At 39.0% G+C, this 20,548-nt stretch overlaps 1 protein-coding gene across 4 annotated transcripts in view; it reads left to right on the top strand.

Annotated features, from left to right (window-relative positions):
• Positions 1-20,548, top strand: part of GUCY1A2 (guanylate cyclase 1 soluble subunit alpha 2) — a 307,596-nt gene that overhangs the window by 184,471 nt on the left and 102,577 nt on the right. For 2 of the 4 annotated variants that reach the window (XM_023239063.2, XM_045038213.1), the window contains exon 6: positions 16,676-16,819. In XM_023239063.2, the coding sequence (XP_023094831.2) occupies positions 16,676-16,819 (144 nt within the window). Of the gene's footprint in view, positions 1-16,675; positions 16,820-20,310; positions 20,428-20,548 lie in introns of those variants that run through there. The other 2 variants (XM_045038212.1, XR_006585883.1) reach the window with 2 other exon arrangements.

Raw genomic sequence — 20,548 nt, 5'->3', positions numbered from 1 at the left:
TATTTCACTTAGCATCACACTCTCAGGTTCCATCAACGTTGCTACAAAGGGCCATATTTCATTCTTTCTCATTGCCACGTAGTATTCCATTGTGTATATAAACCACAATTTCTTTATCCATTCATCAGTTGATGGACATTTAGGCTCTTTCCATAATTTGGCTATTGTTGAGAGTGGTCAAGCTTTGAAATTGTTAACAGGATTTTTAAGAATTTAGAAAACTATGAGAAATCAGCTGAAGCAAAACTTTTGTTGGACTTCTGATCCAGCTCTGTGTGTGTGTGTGTGTGTGTGTGTGTGTGTGTGTATGCACATGCTTGTGCCAAGATGTTGCAATGTATTAAAGCTGCCTATTAAGATAATACTGTTCTTAATATAGTCCAAAGCAATATTTTTAATTTCCTATTTTCCTTGAGTACTCAAAGTTTGATATATTTTTTTAAGGTTGTTTGTTTGTGTACAGTGAATGTAGGGGAGGGGCACAGAGAAAGGGAGAGAGAGAATCCCAAGCAGGCTCTGAGCTGTCAGTGCAGAGCCCAACTTGGGTGTCAATCACATGACCCTCGGATTATGACCCAAGCTGCTGCAATCAAGAGTCAGATGCTCAACCCACTGAGCCACGCAGGTGCCCCTCAAAGTGTGATATTGTATAGATTTTTTTATGCTGTCATGGAAACGAAACTTTGTGCCTCTCTCTTTTCCCACTTAACCTAATTTCATTGCTCGTTTCACTGTCTCATAAACAATAGGGCATATTTCAGCTGTATGATGAAAGAAATTTCTTTGACCATCACAGGAGGCCTGCTGAGGACTGTTGAATTTGCTCATGTGCAATGACAATTAAGAGTAGAGGGAAGGGTATTGAACAGAAGCATGGAAAGCTCATTTTAATTCTTTGTTACTTAATTAAGTCATGTAACATATCTGTGCCTACCTTCTGCTTCTATAAAGTCGGAACAGTAGTATTTACAGAACATTTTGTTGTGGTTGACACATAAATTGTGCTCAGCAGATCATTGTTCTTGGGATTTTTTTCTGCCCATAAAAAAGAGAGTTGAATTTTCCACATAATAACACTATCTGCAGTAAATACCTTGTGAATTAATGAACAGTGCAAGCAACTGATTCCACCTCCATCCAATTGAAAGAACAGCAGGGCTAGAAGGAATGTCTTGGGGAATTTGCTATGAAGGGAGGGAAGAAGAGTGTCTGCATCCATATGGATTGCTATAACAAAAATACCACACCAGGTAGCTTATACACAACAGAAATTTATTCCTCACAGTTTTGGAGGCTGGGAGTTCCAAGATCAAGGTGTCGGCAGATTCACTGTCTAGAGAGGATCCACTTCCTGGCTCATAGATGGCTGTCTTCTTGCCATGTCCTCACATACTGGAAGGGACAAGGATATTTACCTTCTGTGGTCTCTTTTATAAGGACTCAAATCTCATTCATGAGTGTAGAGCCCTCCCAAAGGTCTCTAATCACCTCCTATATCCCAATATCATCACATTGAGGATTGAGTTTCAACATAGGAATTTGGGGGGACACAAACATTCAATCTATAGTAGACATTGATATTTACCAAATGCCTAATTTAGCTAGGTACCATGCTAAATTCTTTTTATATGTTTATTGATTTATCTTCAACAAATAATTATCACCTACTCTATTCTACATACTAAGCTAGGCATTGGAGCATAGTGGCATGGTCCATATTGTTTGGTGCTTATAAATTGAGCATTGGGGATAGACATTAAACAAATAATGGCACAGTTAATTAATTAATTAAAATTATGGCTATCACTAGAGAGGTATAAAATTTAATCTTTTCATCAGCATTGTAAAATAGATATTATTTGCTTTCTACAGAGGAAGAAAATGAGGCTTAAAAAGGTTAAAGAAATAGTCTGAGGTCACAAAGCTAATAGGTTGTGGACTTAACATTGCTTAGGCTTTATCTCTTCCAGAAGGCTGCTTGTGGGGGTCTCAAGGCTGCATGATCTTAAGGAGGTCCACAACTTGACCAACCCCTTTCACCCATTTATCCCTTAAAGGAATGTTTTTTGAGCACCTACCACATGTCACCAGCATGCCAACTAGTGAGCAAAATGGACATGATACCTGCCTTCATGGAGTTCATAGTCTAGTGAGGATGACAGAGAATCACTTCTCAAAAAATACATAATTATAAACTACTACAAAATGACTGAGAAAAAATTACATGGTGTTATGAGAGCCTGTGATAGAGACGTCCACTTTAGCCTAGGAGTTCAGGAAGGCATCCATGAGGAGGTGACTTTAAAGTAGAGATCTAAGGATGAGGAGGAGCTAACCAGATAGGAAGGATGGTGGAAACAGAGGATTGTACGCGGGGGGTGGGGGGGGGTCAGGATCCGCAAAGGCTGTGAGTCAGAAAGGAACATGATTAAGTTGGAACAAGTAAATGAAGGTCACTGTGGTCAAACTGAAATAATGGAAGAGTAGCACAAGGTAAAGATAGGTAGGAGCTAGAACCTGGTGTTTTAGCCTTTTTAAGGAATTTGGTCTTAATCGTAGGATCAAAGTGAAGTCATGGAAGGATTTTGGATAGAGGAGTGACACAAGTAGATTTGCTTCATCAAAATCACTTTATCATATAAATCAGTGAAAAATGGGCAGGAGACATGAATAGATTCTTTTCCAAAGAAGACATCCAGATAGATGTCACATGAAATAGACACATGAAAAATGCTCAGCATCATTCATCATCAGGGAAATGCCAATCAAAACCACATTGAGATACCACCTCATACCTGTCACAGAAACTAAAATTAACACAACAGATGTTGGTGAGGATATGGACAAAGGAGAACACTCTTGCACTGTTGGTGGGAATTCAAACTGGTGCAACCATTCTGGAAAACAGTATGGAGGTTTCTCAAAAAATTGAAAATAGAACTACCCTATGACCCAGCAATTGCACTACTAGGTATTTATCCAAAGGATATAAAAATGCTGATTCAGAGGGACACATGTACCCCAATGTTTATAGCAGCGGTATTGACAATAGCCAAAATATGGAAAAAGCCCAAGTGTCCATTGACAGATGAATGGATAAGGAAGCTGTGGTATATATATTCAATGAAATATTTCTTAGACATCAAAAAGAATGGAATCTTGCCTTTTGTGACATTGTAGATGAAACTAGGATGTATTATGCTAAATGAAATAAGTCTGTCAGAGAAAGACAAATATCATATAATTTCACTCATATGTGGAATTTAAGAAACACAACAGATGAACATAAGTGAAGGGAAACAAAAAAAAAGAAATAAAAACAGAGAGGGAGGCAAACCATGAGAGACTATTACATACAGAGAAAGAACTGAGGGTTGCTGGAGGAAGGTGGGCGGGGCTGGGCTAGATGGGTGATGGGCATTAAGGAGGGTACTTGTGATGAGCACTGGGTGTCCTATGTAAGTGATGAATCAGTAAATTCTATTCCTGAAATCATTAAAAAAATAAAGAATTAACAAAATCACTTTCTTAGTGGTGTGGGCATAGATCTGAAGAGCAAAAGCAGAACATAAGGATATTATCGCCATCATTCAAGTGAGAAATGATGGTAGCATTACCTGGGATGGCAGGTGTGTATCAGAGGCTTGAGTCATTGATGGAAACCAGAAGGAAGCAGTTAATTTTGTCTACTTAATGGAAATACTTCCATTCATGCAAATCACCTGCTGATCTGAATATGTTCTTGATTTGGCATTAGGTAGGCTCATTGTGAGTTGATTGTTAATGATGACTTTGATTTTGAAAGTAGTTTATATATTATCTATATTGACCTAGCTCTTGATAGAGATGTTTATAATACAGTTTGACTCAGTCATAATTCTCTAAGCGTCTACTATTCTAGCGCTCTATTAACCCCTGCAGGACTTAAAAAGATAACTAAGATACTATCCTTGATTGCAAAAGCAAGTGGCCTAGTAATCTAGACAGGATGATAACAAAGTACAAACACGAGTGACTGTGGTGTATAACGTGCCGTGCTGCGGCCAAGTTTTATTGCATTTCTTTATGAAGCAAAGATCACTTTCTACTGAAGGATTTAAAGGATCAGCAAAGATAGAGCATGGAAATGGACTTGGAGGCATGTGACACATTTAACTCATGGAAGAGGGGGTGTGGAAAGCTTAATCTGGGAGGATAAAAGATAGTAATTATATTGATACCTGAAGCTATTAGAATTTTTGGAGATTAGATAATCTTGCTTCAAGAAACAAATTTGTAATGAAACAGTTTCATTTGATTTGCTTATTTGGCTTCACCATGCACTTCTTAAAAGAAGACTTAATATTTTTAGAGCAGTTTTATGTTTACAATAAAATGGAGAGTAAGGTACCGAAATTTCCCATATATATGCTGGCCCCGTAGCTTTACCCAGTCAGCATCATTCACCAGAATGATTTTTTACCAAGGATGAACTCACATTGATACATTATAAACACCTCAAGTCCATAGTTTGCTTTAGGATTCACTCTTGTATTGCTCATTCTATGGGTTTGATTAAATGTATAACAACATATGTTCATCATTCTAATATCATACAGAGTATTTTCAATGCCTGAAAAATTCTATCCCTAGTCATCCCCCTCCTCACTCACCAGTCACTGTCAATTACTAGTCTTTTTGCTATCTCTACAGTGTTACCTTTTCCACAGTGTTGTATAGTTGGAATCATATAGTATGATGCCTTTTCAGATTGGTTTCTTTTACTTACTAATATGCATTTAAGTCTCCAGGTCTTATCACAGTTTGATAGTTCATTTTGTTTTAGTGCTGAATAATATTCCATTGTTTGTATGGACCATGTTTATTTGTTCATTTATCTAATTTATCATTTCTCTGATGATATAGGATGTGATGCATCTTTTCATATACTTATTTGCTATCTGTATATTTTTGGTGAGATGTCTATTAAGGTGTTTGGCCCATTTTTTAATCGGGTTATTTTCTTACTGGTGAATTTTAAGAGCTCTCTCTATATTTTGGATAAGAGTTCTTTTATCAGATGTGTCTTTTGCAAATATTTTCTCCCAGTCTTTGTCTTGTCTTCTCATTCTCTTGATACTGTCTTTTGTAGAGAAGGTTTTAATTTTAATGAAGTCCAGTGTATCAGTTATTTCTATCATAGATCTTGTCTTCAGTATTGAATGTAAAAAGGCATCACCATATCCCAGGGTCACCTAGGTTTTCTTCTTACAGTAGTTTTATAGTTTTCCATTTTCCATTTAGGTCTGTGAGCCATTTCTAGTTAATCATTGTGAAGGGTGTAAGGTCTCTGTCTACATTCATTCTTTTGCATGTGGATATCTACTCGTTCCAGTATCATTTGTTAAAGAAGCTGTCTTTGCTCCACTTTGTTGCCATTGTTTCTTTTTTGTTTGCTTGTTTATTTTGTGTGTGTGAGAGCTAGCACAGCATGCTCGGGGGAGGGGCAGAGAGGGAGGGAGAGACCATGTCGGAAACAGGCTCCACCACATGGTCAGTACAGAGCCTGATGTGAGGCTCAGACTCATGAACCATGATATCATGACCTGAGCTGAAGTCAAGAGTCAGAGCTGAGCTAAGAAGTCAAGAGTGGTACACTTGACCAGTTGAGCCACTCAGGTGCCCAGCCTTTCATTATTTGTCAAAGATCAGTTGACTGTATTTCTGAGAATCTACATCTGGGTTCTCTGTTCTGTGCCACTGATATATTTGTCTGTTCCTTCACTAATATCACAAGGTCTTGATTACTGTAGCATTATCATAAGTCTTGAAATTATTCACTTTTGTGACATTAGTTCACTTAATTTTACACTCATTATGTGTTTACTGAAAATATAGCAGACATTCACTGATTTTTAGGGGCAATGTTTAAAGTTCTGGCAAATCAGGAATCCCTGGAAAACTTCTCTTGAAAGTGATAGACTCAGTAATTATTTTACAGAGTAAATAGTTGATGATTTCAAGTAGAGCAGTAACTCTGAGTATAAACATGGTGGTGGGAGATATGGGAAGTTGGCAAAGAACTTTGTGTTCTTCATTTTGATTGGTGCATAGAGTAAAAGTGTTAGTGGGGGATGAAAGTGGAGAGTTGGAGCCCTCTCATTGATGATCCTACAGGATAGCCTGCTGGACAGCAGAAAGAAATTTTCAGTTGCCCACATCTAACTTGAAGATTTAGAAAGAAATTTTGACTGCATGTTTCAATATATTTTTCTTTTTTCACGTGACCCAGTATTCAATAACTTTTATGGTAAATAACCTGGGGCTTGACAGCAGAATTTTCCACATGATTGAGATTCCTGGGAAGAAACTGGAGTTTATATTGTTAGATCTACTGAGCATATTAGCAGAAGAGCTTTATTTGATAGGCAGTCATTTGGAATCTATTTTCCCTCATTTGGGAGTAGTTACCAGGCCAAATCACTGTTCTATTTATATCCATGACCTCTTTTCCAGTGCTGTATCAGCTGAGCACTGTAGAGACATCCTTAAAAGAAGTAGTATTTGGGTCAGAAACGTCAACCAAAATGAGTGTAATTAGACAGATTTTTTTTTAAAGAATGAGGGGTTTTTAAGTAGCTTTATCAGTAAATCCTTAAAGTAGTTTCCATTTGAATTGCTAAGCCATTATACAGCCATTAATTGAACTCAGCAAACTTGCTTTGGATCATTGAATACCTATTGTGCAAAATGACCCTCAGCATTTTGGGTGTGGGGGGGGGGGTTGCTGGAGTGATGCCTGGGCTAGGACTTGTTGAAAGTTCTGACAAGGAAATCTTTGGAGAAGTTTATTGCCTTATGGGATAGGGTGGAAGACCAAGAAGGAGTATATGGGAATGACTGGAGTTCAAGGGTAGGAGTACTTTTCTTTCTTTTCTTTTTTCTTTTTCTTTTCTTCTCCTTGGGTCTTAAAGAAAGGGTGAATATCTGGGTAAATATTGTAGTGTTGTTAGTTCATGTAATATAAGAGAAGTCCTTCAACTTTGAAAATCACAAATATACCTGAGAACATGTGAAAATGTAGATGGCTGGGCCTTATACCTATATTTTGATTTAGTAGATCTAGGTGTGAGGCCTTTGGGGTCTGATTTTTAATAAGTACCCTCTGGGTGATTTTTATGTAGGTGGTCCTGAATTTTGAGTTGGAAAACTTTACAATTCCAACCTGTAGAAATCAGACACAATTTAAAGCATTCAGTAAAACTCATAAAAACGATCCTGCTACTGTGCTAGGATCCAGGCATATAAAAAGTAAAGTACATATCTAGTAGGAGGAGAATATAAACATGTGCGTGCACGCACATGCGCACACACACACACACACACACACACACACACACACACACACTCCCAACACCAATGTAATACCATGCTAAAGAGAGAAATTTATCCATTGGGTATTTGTATGCCAGTTAGAGACTCAGAAGTAGGGAAAGAAAACTTGAAAGTGAGGGCTGCCTCTTAAGATAGACCTTGTGTGTCTAGTTTGTAGTATTAGGAACATGCCCTCCAAGCTGTGTACCCAGTGAGGTAGAAACAGTTCCTCTTCTTTATGAGACACCTCCTTTCAAAATAATGAGCACATCCATGTGGTTTTCAAGGCCTTTAAAAAAGAGTAAATAAACCTGGTTTCGACCCGTTTGCTGATTCAGGATGTCTGGTGGTAATCAGGCTGTGAATTTTAAAGCTGTAGTGGGGAAAACAGTCCATGTGTAAAAATGGGAGCTGACTTTAGGAGAGCGAACTTTTATTTTCCTGAGACTGTGCAAAGAGTCAGTGTTTGTGTACAAACACTCCTCTCTCTGAAGTTCCAGTTAATGACAATGCCAAGTGAGAACTTTCAGTTCCTGTGTGACAAGAGGTAACATCCATCGAAAGTTAGAAGTAATAGGAGGTTACTTTAATGACCCATCACACCTTCGTTCTTATTGCCAATGACCGCATAAGGACCAGTACGGAGCACTAGCCTTTGCAACATTAACTCATTAAAACATCAAAATTATTTCCAGAATATCAGCCTTTGACATCATAAAATAGGACCTATAGTGAAAGTGCTAATATTGGATTGACTATAAGATCTGAAAAAAATTAAAAAGGACAGGGTAACAATTTTGCTTTCTGGTAGTCGTTGTATAGGAAGGGGATAAATATGTGGAGGTGGATTCCCAACATAGCGTCTGATGAAAATGAATGCGCTAAGGAGGTGGAGGCTGCTTCTTGGTCCCCCTGTGGGAGATAGAGGCCCTTTGTGCTCAGTTGTTACTGTTCTGTCTAATCCCAGGAACTGGTGTCCTCAGTGGTGTCCCCTCTAGAATTAGGGTGCCAGGGTGTGGCCATATCCAGGCTGCTGCATTCTGCCAGCCATCACCTGTGAAGCCTCAGTTTTCTCCCGTCCTTCTGTTACTGGTGAGTGATCTATTTTCACACCCTGGTAATGCCAGGTGGAATGCCTACAGAGATCTGGTTCACGGTGTCATAGAGGTCTCAGGTGACGACTGAAGAGTGTGCCACCTTCTCTCTCAGTGACAGCAGAAGGAAGTAGTGGATGAGGAGCCAGTGGAGAGATGGGAATCCTGGAGAAGAAAAATGAATGAGGAGGTAGAGGAGAAGATGAGGAAGGGAAGTTCAGATGAGAGATGGTGCACGAGAATAAAGTGGTGGAGGTAAAGGAAGTGGGGGGGGGCCTTGAGCCCTAAATGTGATCTCTTCAGGGACTTTGTTGAGTGTGGAGTTAGAGACCATGGATGCTCAAGTTGGCAGGGCCTTCTCCACCTGAATCCCAAGTTGGGGTGAATGCAGTGGCACTTGGGTGAGGGCACAAGTTTCATCAACCAAAATATACCCGCCTTGTGGGACCTAGCCTTTTGAGCCAACCCCCACCTAACACTTAAGAGATCCAATGCAGGTTTGCTAAGTTTTATACCAATTAGGGATGAAAGAGTTCAGACATCCCAGGACAGGCTAGAAGTTCAGGGTCTTCTTTTGGACAGACTCTTACTGCAGAAACAACGCAATCGTTAAAGGTCAGATCTTCTGGACAGGTGTCATTTCTTTCCATTTGAAACATAGGATCAGCACCGTTCCTCCCCCCCCCCCCCCCCCCCCCCGTCCTTCATCTACAGGAGCAGGACATCACCTGTAGCTTCTTCACCTTCATCACTGCCTCAGACCACAGCCTCCCAGAATCTGACAAAACAATTGTTATTACTAATGGGGAACTATAGCCCAGTTCGTACAGAAGTAACTACCCTGCGAAGGGAAATCAGACCACGTTCAGCAGGGCAGTCCATGGAGATACTCAAGCTCTTTGGGTACTCATGTGGTTAACGCCTGCCTTTGGAAATTGTTCTCGCCCCAGATTACCTGCCATCATTTGTTGGACCTCTATTTGGCCAACTGTGGTGTTGTGCATGTGCTGGTCTCTGTGCTCCATCAGTGCTGTCGTCATCATTAATGTAGCTTTTGTGGACATGGCCATCATCTGTCTAAGCCAAGGAAATGATACTAAAGACAGCACTGCCTTGATCTCCATTGCTTGAATCTTTGTGTCAAGGCCTTCCCGCCTGCTTCTGATGTAGGTACTTAAGAGTCATATTGGAAGAGGATCATTGTATCTTCAAGCCCCACAACCACAAGAACAATGAAAATCTAGGTTCATGTTTAATGTCTGGCAAGTTTCTCATCTTCCAGTGGATAACGCCATGGCCCCAAGACCTGTGCTTGGTCATCAACACCTGAATTTTCATCTTTGGCCAGGAGCCCATGTCACCCACCCTGCTGAGTATCTGGAAAAACAGGGACATAAACACTGGAGAGCTGCTGAACTTGTATGAGGTAAAGGATAAAAGTAAGGGACCTCTAAATCTACCCAAATCCAAAACTTTCCAGTAGCTTTTTTGCTACTGATAAGTCTTCATGAAGGCCTGTGCCATGCTCTACCTTTTCTAGTCAGTCTTTTGGATAATCTGTGTCCAGAGCACCAGCAACCCCATTTTTTGGTTTCTAGGTGACAGGGACCTTCAGAACCACCTGTGGACTGAGGCTCCTTACCAACCACTGGAAACCTCTTCCACCTCCCTTCCTTTCATTGTCACATCAGGAACCATACCTGATGTCGGAGAGGTGATTAGGCTGGCAGGTGTGGCTCTATCCTCTCAACAAGGGTGAATAGGGTGTCCTTTCTGGGAATCACGTGTTCTTAGCCACAGTCAATGAGCTCATGCAGAGTGTGGCATGTTTCTCAGCCCCCTTTTGCCTACCTGATCATGACCAGGTGACAAAGTGCTCTGTGAGATTCCAGGAGAGAAAAGACATATTCATTTGTAGACTTCATCTGCCTCCAACTCATTCCAATATCTCTCTTCTCCTTTCTGTGCCTCTCTCAACTTTTCTCTCCTCTTTCTGTTTTTAATGACTTGAGGGACCAAAACCAGAAAGCAAAACAATTAGAAAGCAGACTTTCCAATTTGCTTCTCCTCTTGATGATACCTAGAAGGAGAGAGGGAGGTTGTCCAGTAAAATAGGCTGCCAGAGCTCTCTGACCCTCTATTTTTATGCCCCCTCCCCCCACTCCACAAGCTTTCTTTTACAAGTCCTAAAGTTCAAAAGAAGACAGACCAAGGATTGTGGGATTGAAGGACTGAGGTGGGTGTGAATCCGTGGGACAGAGATTATTCATTGCTCTGTTATACACAGTATTCTTTTAGGCTAATCCTAGGCCAATATCACCACCACTACGCTTCCCCATAACAGTCACAAACTCCTTTCTCCTTACTGTGCCCAAATTTCTAAGAAACCTTGTAGATATTTCTTGAGCATTAGCCTGGAGGGGATGGAGAAGAATGTTACAGGAGTGAGATCCTATTAAGAACTAAAATAAACTCTTTTAAATGATTACTTTAAAACTAAAATAACATTGGGGCGCCTGGGTGGCTCAGTCGGTTGGGTGTCCAACTTTGGCTCAGGTCATGAACTCACAGTTCATGAGTTTGAGCCCTGCATCAGGCTCTGTGCTGACAGCTTGGAGCCTGGCGCCTGCTTCAGATTCTACGTCTCCCTCTCTCTCTGACCCTATCCTACTCAGGCTCTGACTCTGTCTCTCTCTCAAAAATAAATAAACATTAAAAAAATTTTTTTAACTAAAATAACATAAAAAGGAAGAGTGCACAGCTCTGTGTACTCCTTTATTTCTACACCTCCTTTATTTCTGGGATAATGCGAGGGTTTTTACTATCAAGGGTTGAACAGATGATATACAGAGATGGGTAAATTGTTTTAGTTTGATAAAAGCATCTATAATAATATGTGCAATAGTCATACATAATAATTTTAGTGCAGAAGCCTCCTATGTTCAGAAAAGGATGTGAGCAGTCTTTTCCACCTCCATGAGTAGTTTAGCCATCTTTATTCTTATCTCATACCATTCAAGAACAGGTCAAAGATGTCAAAAATAAATGAAATGCACTACTTTAGGTAGTTTGTTGTATTTAAAATTGTATGTAAAAAACACCAAGGCAATTGTAAAGGAATTCAGAACATAGTCAACTTTACAGGAATTTTTTTTTTTGAAATTTTACAATTTCCACTTGTTTATCTGGTTTAACTCAAGGAAACATCCTTAGGAGCAAATGTAATTGATATATAATGTTTTCCCTTTTTCTGCTCCTGTGAAGCAAAATTGACTAATGTTTTTGGAGGGAACCCATTAAAATTTGCATATATACTTAATCCTGCTAAACTTGCGTAGATCAGAATTAGATGAAGGGAGAGAAGAATAGAACTTCCATGGAAAGATGCATGGCTAAGGTGGTAGCATTTAGACCAAGATTTTTAGGTTAAGATGCTGAATATATCTGTAAGGAAAGAAAAAAAACATCTTACAGATATATTACCTGCAGTTTCCAGACATCTAAGTATTTGAAAACTTTAAGCTATTACCTATTCGTTCATGTGCATACAAGTGCTACTCACCAAATATTTCTGACTCGTGTCTGGGCAGAAGGGTGGTTGAATTTTCCCATCGCCTATGCACTGATCATGGTCATGTGACTTGCTTTGGTGGATGAATCTTGAGAAGCTCTATATGTCACATCTGGGACAAAGCTGTAATGGCTAGTGCACGGTTTGTCAGAACCTCTTTATCTCTGCCATGGCAACCAGCACCAGGTGGGGAGGTTCTATTAGCTTTTGTCCTAGAGAGACACAGCACATGTTTCTCCCCTCTCCTCCAATCCCTTAACTCACATGAATTTGTAGCATCATCAAAAATAAGCAGTATTTTTGGGGCATTCAGATTTTGAAGTTATATTGTTATTGCAACATACTCTAGCCTAGCATGATGAAAACATCTTTTATATTTTTTCTATATGTTGGGTGTTTATGAATAATTGTGAGTTGCACAAGTTGATACAGGCCATTGTTTTTTGATGTCTATTTCTTGCCTAGTTTTTTTCAGTTTATTTATTTATTTATTTTGAGAGAGAGAGAGAGAGAGCACAAGCAAGAGGGGGCAGGGAGGGAGGGAGAGGGAGAGAGAGGGAGAGACAGAAAGAATCTCAAGCAGGCTCATTGCCATTAGCTCCAAGCCCAACACAGGGCTGGAACTCATGATTGTTGAGATCATGACCTCAACCAAAATCAAGAGTCAGACACTTAAGCAACTGAGCCACCCAGGCATCCCTTGCCTAATTCTTGATCCTATTGTTTCTGACAGGTAAACTGACTTCAAATATTTGGAAACTAAATACTATCAAAGTTTACATGATCACATATAGATTTTCATGTGAATTTGTTATATTGTGTACACATTTATCTTGCACTTTCTTAGAATTCTGTGTCATATCCGTTGGCAACTGGTCCATATCCATACTACATTACACACTGCTAAAAGAAAAAATGCAACATATAACTAATCTGTATTCTTATGGTACAAATTCTAGGAATACACATTTAGTGGAACTCATTCAATTTTAGCTGAAAAGATAATGAAGATGATGGCTGATGAAGAAGAGGATAGGGATTTCAAGAAGAGATAATGCTTCAGGAACATGCATGTTTACAGTTCATTCTAAAGCAATTCAGTTTGTACAAATAATTTACTGCCTATGTGTTCTGATATCTGAAAATCAGAATTTAGTTTCAAAGTTCATGGCTCACAACATGTGGTATATACATAGAATGGAATATTTCTCAGCTATAAAAAAGAATGAAATCTTGCCATTTGCCATGATATGGTTGGAGCTAGGGGGTATAATGCTAAGCAAAGTCAGTCAGAGAAAGACAAATACCATATGATTTCACTCATGTGGGATTTAAGAAACAAGTAAGCCAAGGGGAAAAAGAGAGAGAAGCAAACCAAGAAACACACTCTTAACTGCAGAGAATACACTGATGGTTACCAAAGCGGGGGGTGAGTGGGGGGATCAGTGAAATAGGTGACAGGGATGAAGGAGTACACTTGTGATGGGCACTGGGTGTTGTATGAAAGTGTTGAATCACTATATTGTACACCTGAAACTAATATTACACTGTTTGTTAACTGGAATTTATTTTTTTTCAACGTTTATTTATTTTTGGGACAGAGAGAGACAGAGCATGAACGGGGGAGGGGCAGAGAGAGAGGGAGACACAGAATCGGAAACAGGCTCCAGGCTCTGAGCCATCAGCCCAGAGCCTGACGTGGGGCTCGAACTCACGGACTGCGAGATCGTGACTTGGCTGAAGTCGGACGCTTAACCGACTGCGCCACCCAGGCGCCCGTTAACTGGAATTTATATAAAAACTTAAAAAAAAGTATATAGAAGTACAAAAGGATGAAATAAATAGGATTAGCAGAGGACATTGTGTTTCCAGGGGGAAATGGTAAACTGACACATTTTAGACATTCATTATTTACTGGATGTCTTTCTCAGTGGGAATTCTTTGGGGGAAGTATATTTCAGTCCTTGGAGTATAACCTTTCCCAACTCACAATGCATTGTCTTTCTTTTCTTACCATATGATTTTATTTCCATTTCTCTGGCACAAGAAAACAGGTGAAAATGTTGAACTTCATGATAGGTCTAGGGTATTGGGAGTAACTTTAGATGCATATTTTCTGAGAAGATTTTGGTGATCAAGTGATTGTTTTGGCATTCCTCGTCTCATGAGCTTAACTTTTCTCATTATATTCCCTAAATAAGTGCCAACAGATTTTATGCAGTACATTTTTTAATACCCTATTGTTAGAATGCACTCACACAAAATCTAATTATGGCTATTATATCTTAACTAATAGCATATTTTATAAGTTTTGGTAATTTATGATAGAAGCATCTCCAATCATTCAGAGGCAATTTTTTTTCTATGCACATCTATGTGGTGCTCATGAAATGAGCAGTGAATATGAACTCACTATTAGAATGATTTATTATAATCCTGATAAACATGGATAAACATGGATAAATCATGATAAACATGATTCATTTGTTTATTCATTTGGTATATATTTGCTAAGTAGCTATATTTTAGAAACCACTATAAGCATTAGGAATACAGAGGTGAAGAAAACATGGACCCATTCTTAAAGAGCTGCCATCAGAGTTGGGGATACATCTTGATTATAACCTATGATGAAAGCCATAGCAAAGAGGTGTGGGAAGTGCTGTGGAAACAGAAGGAATGGTTAGTTGTACTAAGAACCAATGGAGAGACCATGGAGGGATTCATAGAAAAGGTGATATTGGAATGGGACATTTAACATAATAGTTTGTCACTTTCCTCTAATTAAAATGTTAGAACTATTGAGGAGTTTACCTCCATATACTTTTTTTAAATGTTTTTATTTATTTTTGAGACAGAGAGAGACAGAGCATGAGTAGGGGAGGGGCAGAGAGAGGGGGAGACACAGAATCTGAAGCAGGCTCCAGGCTCCGAGCTGTCAGCACAGAGCCTGATGCGGGGCTCAAACTCATGGACTGTGGGATCATGACCTGAGCCGAAGTCGGACGCTCAACTGATTGAGCCACCCAGGCGCCCCATCTCCATATACGTTTTTAGTTTGAGAATGGTTGACACACAATGTTAGATTAGTTGTAGGTGTTCAACTTAGTGATTGGTCAAGTTTATACATTATGCTGTGCTCACCATCACTTGTCCCATTACATCGCTATTACAATATCATTGACTATATACCTTATGCTCTTTTTACTCCCTTGACTTATTCCATAACTGGAAGCTTCTATCTCCCTCTCCCCTTCATCCATTTTGGCAACACCTCCATCCCCTTCTCCTCTGGTAACCATCAGTTCTCTGTATTTATAGTTCTGATTCTGCTTTTTGTTTGTTTATTAAGATTCCATTTATGAGTGGACTCACATGGTCTTTGTCTTTCTCTGATTGACTTATCTCACTCGGAATAATACCTCCTATGTCCATCTATCTTGTCTCAAATGGCACAATTTCATCTTTTTTTATCTGTTTGTCTGTTGATGGACCCTTAGGTAGCTTTTGTGTCTTGGCTATTGTAAATAATGCTGCAGTAAACATAGAGATGTGTATACCTTTTCTAGTTCATGTTTTTATTTTCCTTCAATAAATACTGAATAATGGAATTATTGGATCATATGGCATGTCTATTTTTAATGTTTTGAACAACTGTTTCTTTAAAAAAGTGTTATACTTTTTCCATACTCTTTTCCACAATGGCTGCACCAATTTACATTCTCACCTCCTTTTTCTCTACATCCTCACCAATACTTGTTACTTCTTGTCTTTTCAATTTTAGCCTGGATGGGTGTAAGGTGATATCTCATTGTGGTTTTGATTTGGATTTCCCTGATTGTTAGTGATGTTGAGCATCTTTTCATGTGTCTGTTGATCATCTGTATGTCTTCCTTGGAAAAGTGTCTATTCTGGTCCTCTGCCCAGTTTTTAACTGGATTATTTGGTTTCTTTAGTGTTGAGTTATAGGAGTTCTTTATAGTTTTTGGATATTGACCCCTTGTCAGATATATCATTTGCAAATTATCCAAAGTATACCACCATATACTTTGGATAATTAGAGAACTTTCCTCTGAGCATAAGTTATGTATCATGCTATATGCTTTAGAAATTTAAGAATTTTAACCTGGGGTAAATACTTAAAAGATTTAACAAAAGCAATGTCTATTCAGAATGGATGCTGACAATAAAATTAGAATAGGGTCTGAAAAGACTCTGACAGTGCCTGTTACCTCTTTAATTGTAGGGTTATGGATGGGTTTTTGTACATCAGTTTCTCATCTCTCAGATATAAATAATATTGAAAGGTTGAAGGAGACAAGAGGATAGCTTTGTAAAAGGTCATTATTTGAAAATTGTTCACACAAAATACTGGCAGTTCTGTTTTTGTGGAGGATAATTGTTTTATGTTCCAGTTTTCCCCAATTTCAATGATCATCTATGGTGATAACATTGATGAAGAGCCCTGGAGTGAGATGTCAGTATTCGACAGCGGCTGTTTGCAAACTCTGCTGTGATTACACTCTGTTGTCTAATTGCTTAATTTATTGATGTTTTGCTGACATGTTTGCAGCAACATTTGTGATTGCAGATAACTCATCATTTCTCTTCTGGCTCATTATCATATGTTTGCATTTGGTTTGTCTGATTGCTGCAGGTGGAAACAATAGGTGATGCATACTGTGTTGCCGCAGGACTCCATAGGAAAAGCCTCTGCCACGCTAAGCCCATTGCTCTCATGGCCCTGAAGATGATGGAACTTTCAGAAGAGGTGCTGACACCTGATGGAAGACCAATTCAGGTAACCTTCTCTACAATGTGGTTTGAGTAGTAGCATGCCTTTCACTGAAGGGGGCAAGAAATTCCCTTTTGAATTCTACTTACGTGTCCTACAGATTTAGACAAGTAAGGAGGATGAGGCTTAACTAGAAAAAAACTCATAGAACACCAGGAAAAGAACAAATGGAATAAGATCCAAAATAGGAAAAGGTGTATGAAAGGCTAATTGCCATGGAGAAAACAAAGAGCTAAAGACAGACTAAAGAAACACTCATTGTCAGTTACCAACTCACCAACACCAAGCAAAGATGGTAGGGGGAATCAGGGTCTCAGACATAATCCTCAGGAGAAAATGGAGGACCTGAACACTTACTTTGGGTAGCGTACAGGTAAGTGTTGCTGATAAAACCTCAGCACTCAGGGTTACCTGTGCGTGTTTTTAATGTAGCAGAGCTTGAAGGTCGGAGCCCAATAACTAAGAAAATTTAATAGTGGTGGGAAATGTGGCTCCTGGTATGTTGTACTCTTTTTGGTACTGATGCCTCTCTGCAGTCTAACGTCTACCTCTAAGAATGGATGAGATCACCTACCTCTAGTCTTTCCCAGACCCAGTGGATCCCAGAAGTATTGTTACTGTGACTTCTTAGAAACCAGAAATCATGTATTTGGAGAAGTAACCATGAATGTAAGGCAGCCCTTTTATAACAGGTCACCAAATGTGAGTTTAAAATAAATAGAGAAAAAGAAAGCTTCAAAATGTGGTTACAATCCTATTCCTGGAGTTAGGGCAAATTAGATATTATGAGTGTCCTTCTGACTAAAATTATTAAAATGCTGTGTTAAAAATATTTTTAAAATATTTAACACTCTTTAAGATTTCTAAAAACTACTAAGCACCTCACTGAACTATTAGGAAAGAAAAAATGTGCCAATAATGTTGCGTGTGTAGATTGACAAAATTTCAGTGGGGAATTTAAATTCATTGCTCTGCCATGAGAAGTGATAGTAGGAAACTAGGAAACATTACTTCTTTCTGGAGGAAGTCAACTTCAATCCCTCTTGCAAAGAATATCCATATCTTTGGATATATGAATATCCATATTTGAATATATGGATATCCATATCTGGGGACTGAGTGACTAATACTAAAAACAAAACAAAACAACCCCTCACCTCCCCCACGAAAAAATAACCCTAAACCCACACGTTCATGAAAGAAATCAAAGTATTATAGGTAAGAACCAGTGGGAACAATAGCTAAGAAAACAGTGAAGTGTTATCAGATTATCAAAATTTTCAGACAGAATCAAAATGACAATGTTTCATATAATTAAGAAAATAAAGAAGAAGCTTAAAAACACGAGACAGGAACAGTAGATGTGAAAAAGAACCAGAGAACCCCTAAGTAATCAACTTAATACTTAAGAAAATGGCCGGTGGATGAATTTAAAAGCAGATTAGACAGAGCTGAAGGAAAAATTAGTATACTGAAACCTAGAGCTGAAGAAATTACCCATAATCAGGTCCAGAGAATTAAAAATGTGGAAATATGAATAAGATAATGTAAAATATAAAATATGTGGGAGGAATGGAGAACAGAGTAGGAAAATAAATGTTCCATTGGGGTTCCACATGGAGTTACAGAGGGAATGCAAAACAAGGAATTTTTTTTTTTTTCTGGAACAGTAAAAGACATCAGTCAGTTCTCAGAGCCAGTAATCCTAAGGGATTCTACGAAGCCAAATCATAGGAATTCAAAACTGAACATGTCTTAATAATTCTGTAGTGTGTCGGAGAAAAGAGGGACTTGATACATGACGAAGGTGAAATTGATTTGTGGGGAAAGAATGGGCTATTCCATCAAAGGTTGGAGGACAACTGTTTATCCATGTGGACAAAAGTATTAAAACTGGACCTCTACTTCACGAAGCTGTACAGAATGTAATTCCACTTGGGTTGAATGTGAAGGGCCCCACTATAAGGTCTTAAATTTATAATTTGGGAGTTTTAAACTCAGCATAAGGAACATTTTTTTTGTAAACTAGTCAAGTCAAAACTTATCAAATCATACAGGAAAATAAGTGTAAAGTTTTCTACACTGAAGTTAAAACCTTCCTGCTTATCAAATAACACCTAAAAAGAGAAAAAGATAACCACAGACTAGGAGGGTTTTTTGCAACACATTTAACCATTAAAAGTATCTTTGGTTAATCTCACGAGTAACAGGATGACTATATATTGGTAGCACCATCCTGTAGCATTTCTACCTACTAGTTTGGCACAACTTTGAAGCTCTGACACTATCACACTGGTGAGGATCTGGAGCAGTGGGAAGTCACACACAGCTGGTGGGAGTGCGCCGTCCCAAGTACGGTATATTCTGTGTGCCTTAGTTTGTGCCTTGCCTACCTCCCAGCAACCTCGCCCCTAGATGCTTGCTCAGGGAAGAATGTGTTCAGGTGTAGCACAAGTCACAAGATTATTCACAGCAACACCTTGATAAGAGTTTCAAACTGGAAATAACTCAAATAACCATCTAATAGAAAGGATTGCCTGTGAAAAAAAATGTATATGTACGTGTGTATGTGTAGACACACACACACACACACACGCACACACCATACACTTGGGAAAATGAATGACTTCAGCTACTGACACTAACAAGGATGAATGTCAAAAACATAATCTTGAGCAAAAGAAGCAAGTCTGAAAAGAAGGCTGTAGTCTTATCCCACTTAATTAAGTCTCAAAACTGGGAAAGTGGGAAAAAAGATGTAATTTGGAGGTATCTGCATTGATGGAAAAGGTGTAAAGGAAAAAAAAAGGGGTGGTTACTACAAATTCAAGATGGTGCTTAGCTGCAAGGGAAAGGAAGAAGATGATGGGAAGAGAGAGGAGGCAGGAAGGAAAGTGCAGGTAGGATTGTAGTGCAGATTCACCCATTTTACTACTGTTCTCTGATGTTTACATATATGTTTACATTTGGCAGTTTTAAAAAGTGGAAAGGGGGCGCCTGGGTGGCTCAGTCGGTTAAGTGTCCGACTTGGGCTCAGGTCACGATCTCGCGGTCCATGAGTTCGAGCCCCGCGTCGGGCTCTGTGCTGACTGTTCAGAGCCTGGAGCCTGCTTCGGATTCTGTGTCTCCCTCTCTCTCTGCCCCTCCCGCGTTCATGCTCTCTCTCTGTCTCAAAAATAAATAAACGTTAAAAAAAAAAACGGTGGAAAGAGAAAGGGTTTTCTCACCATTCTCATCAGCAATAAAAATAGGAAAGCATGGAGCATTCAAAAAACTAGTTTAAGTCCCCTCAGGACATAATTATCCAGTTATTCAAGTATAGGAATGGCACTTCTACCAGTGCCAGGAAAATAAAGTGATGCTGTCTCAGATCTGCTTCAAACTGCAAATATACACAGTCCAGACTGAGTTCCTGTAAGTTCTTAAATTTTCAAGACTACTAGCTGGGCAGCCTTATCACTTGGGATTGTTTTTCTATGTTGGATTTTCTTTTATAGGAGATATCATGTTTGTATTGATTCAGCCTTGTCAAAGCAAACTTAAATTACCCTAGAACAAAACCAGGGAATCATGCGTTACGGTGTGCTCCTCCATATTTTTATCTGTGGTATGTAACATTACTCTGTCTTATGAATCAGATAGTCTTATTAAATCAGAAGAGGAAATGTCTATAAAGATTTAATAAGAATGCAGAAAGAGAATTCAAAATCATAAAACCACTTTAATAATTTTAGC

The sequence above is a fragment of the Felis catus genome, chromosome D1 (assembly GCF_018350175.1).
Source record: "Felis catus isolate Fca126 chromosome D1, F.catus_Fca126_mat1.0, whole genome shotgun sequence".
NCBI lineage: Eukaryota > Metazoa > Chordata > Mammalia > Carnivora > Felidae > Felis > Felis catus.
The sequence above is the reverse complement of the archived record's forward strand: the minus strand, read 5'-3'. Positions and strand labels throughout refer to the sequence as shown.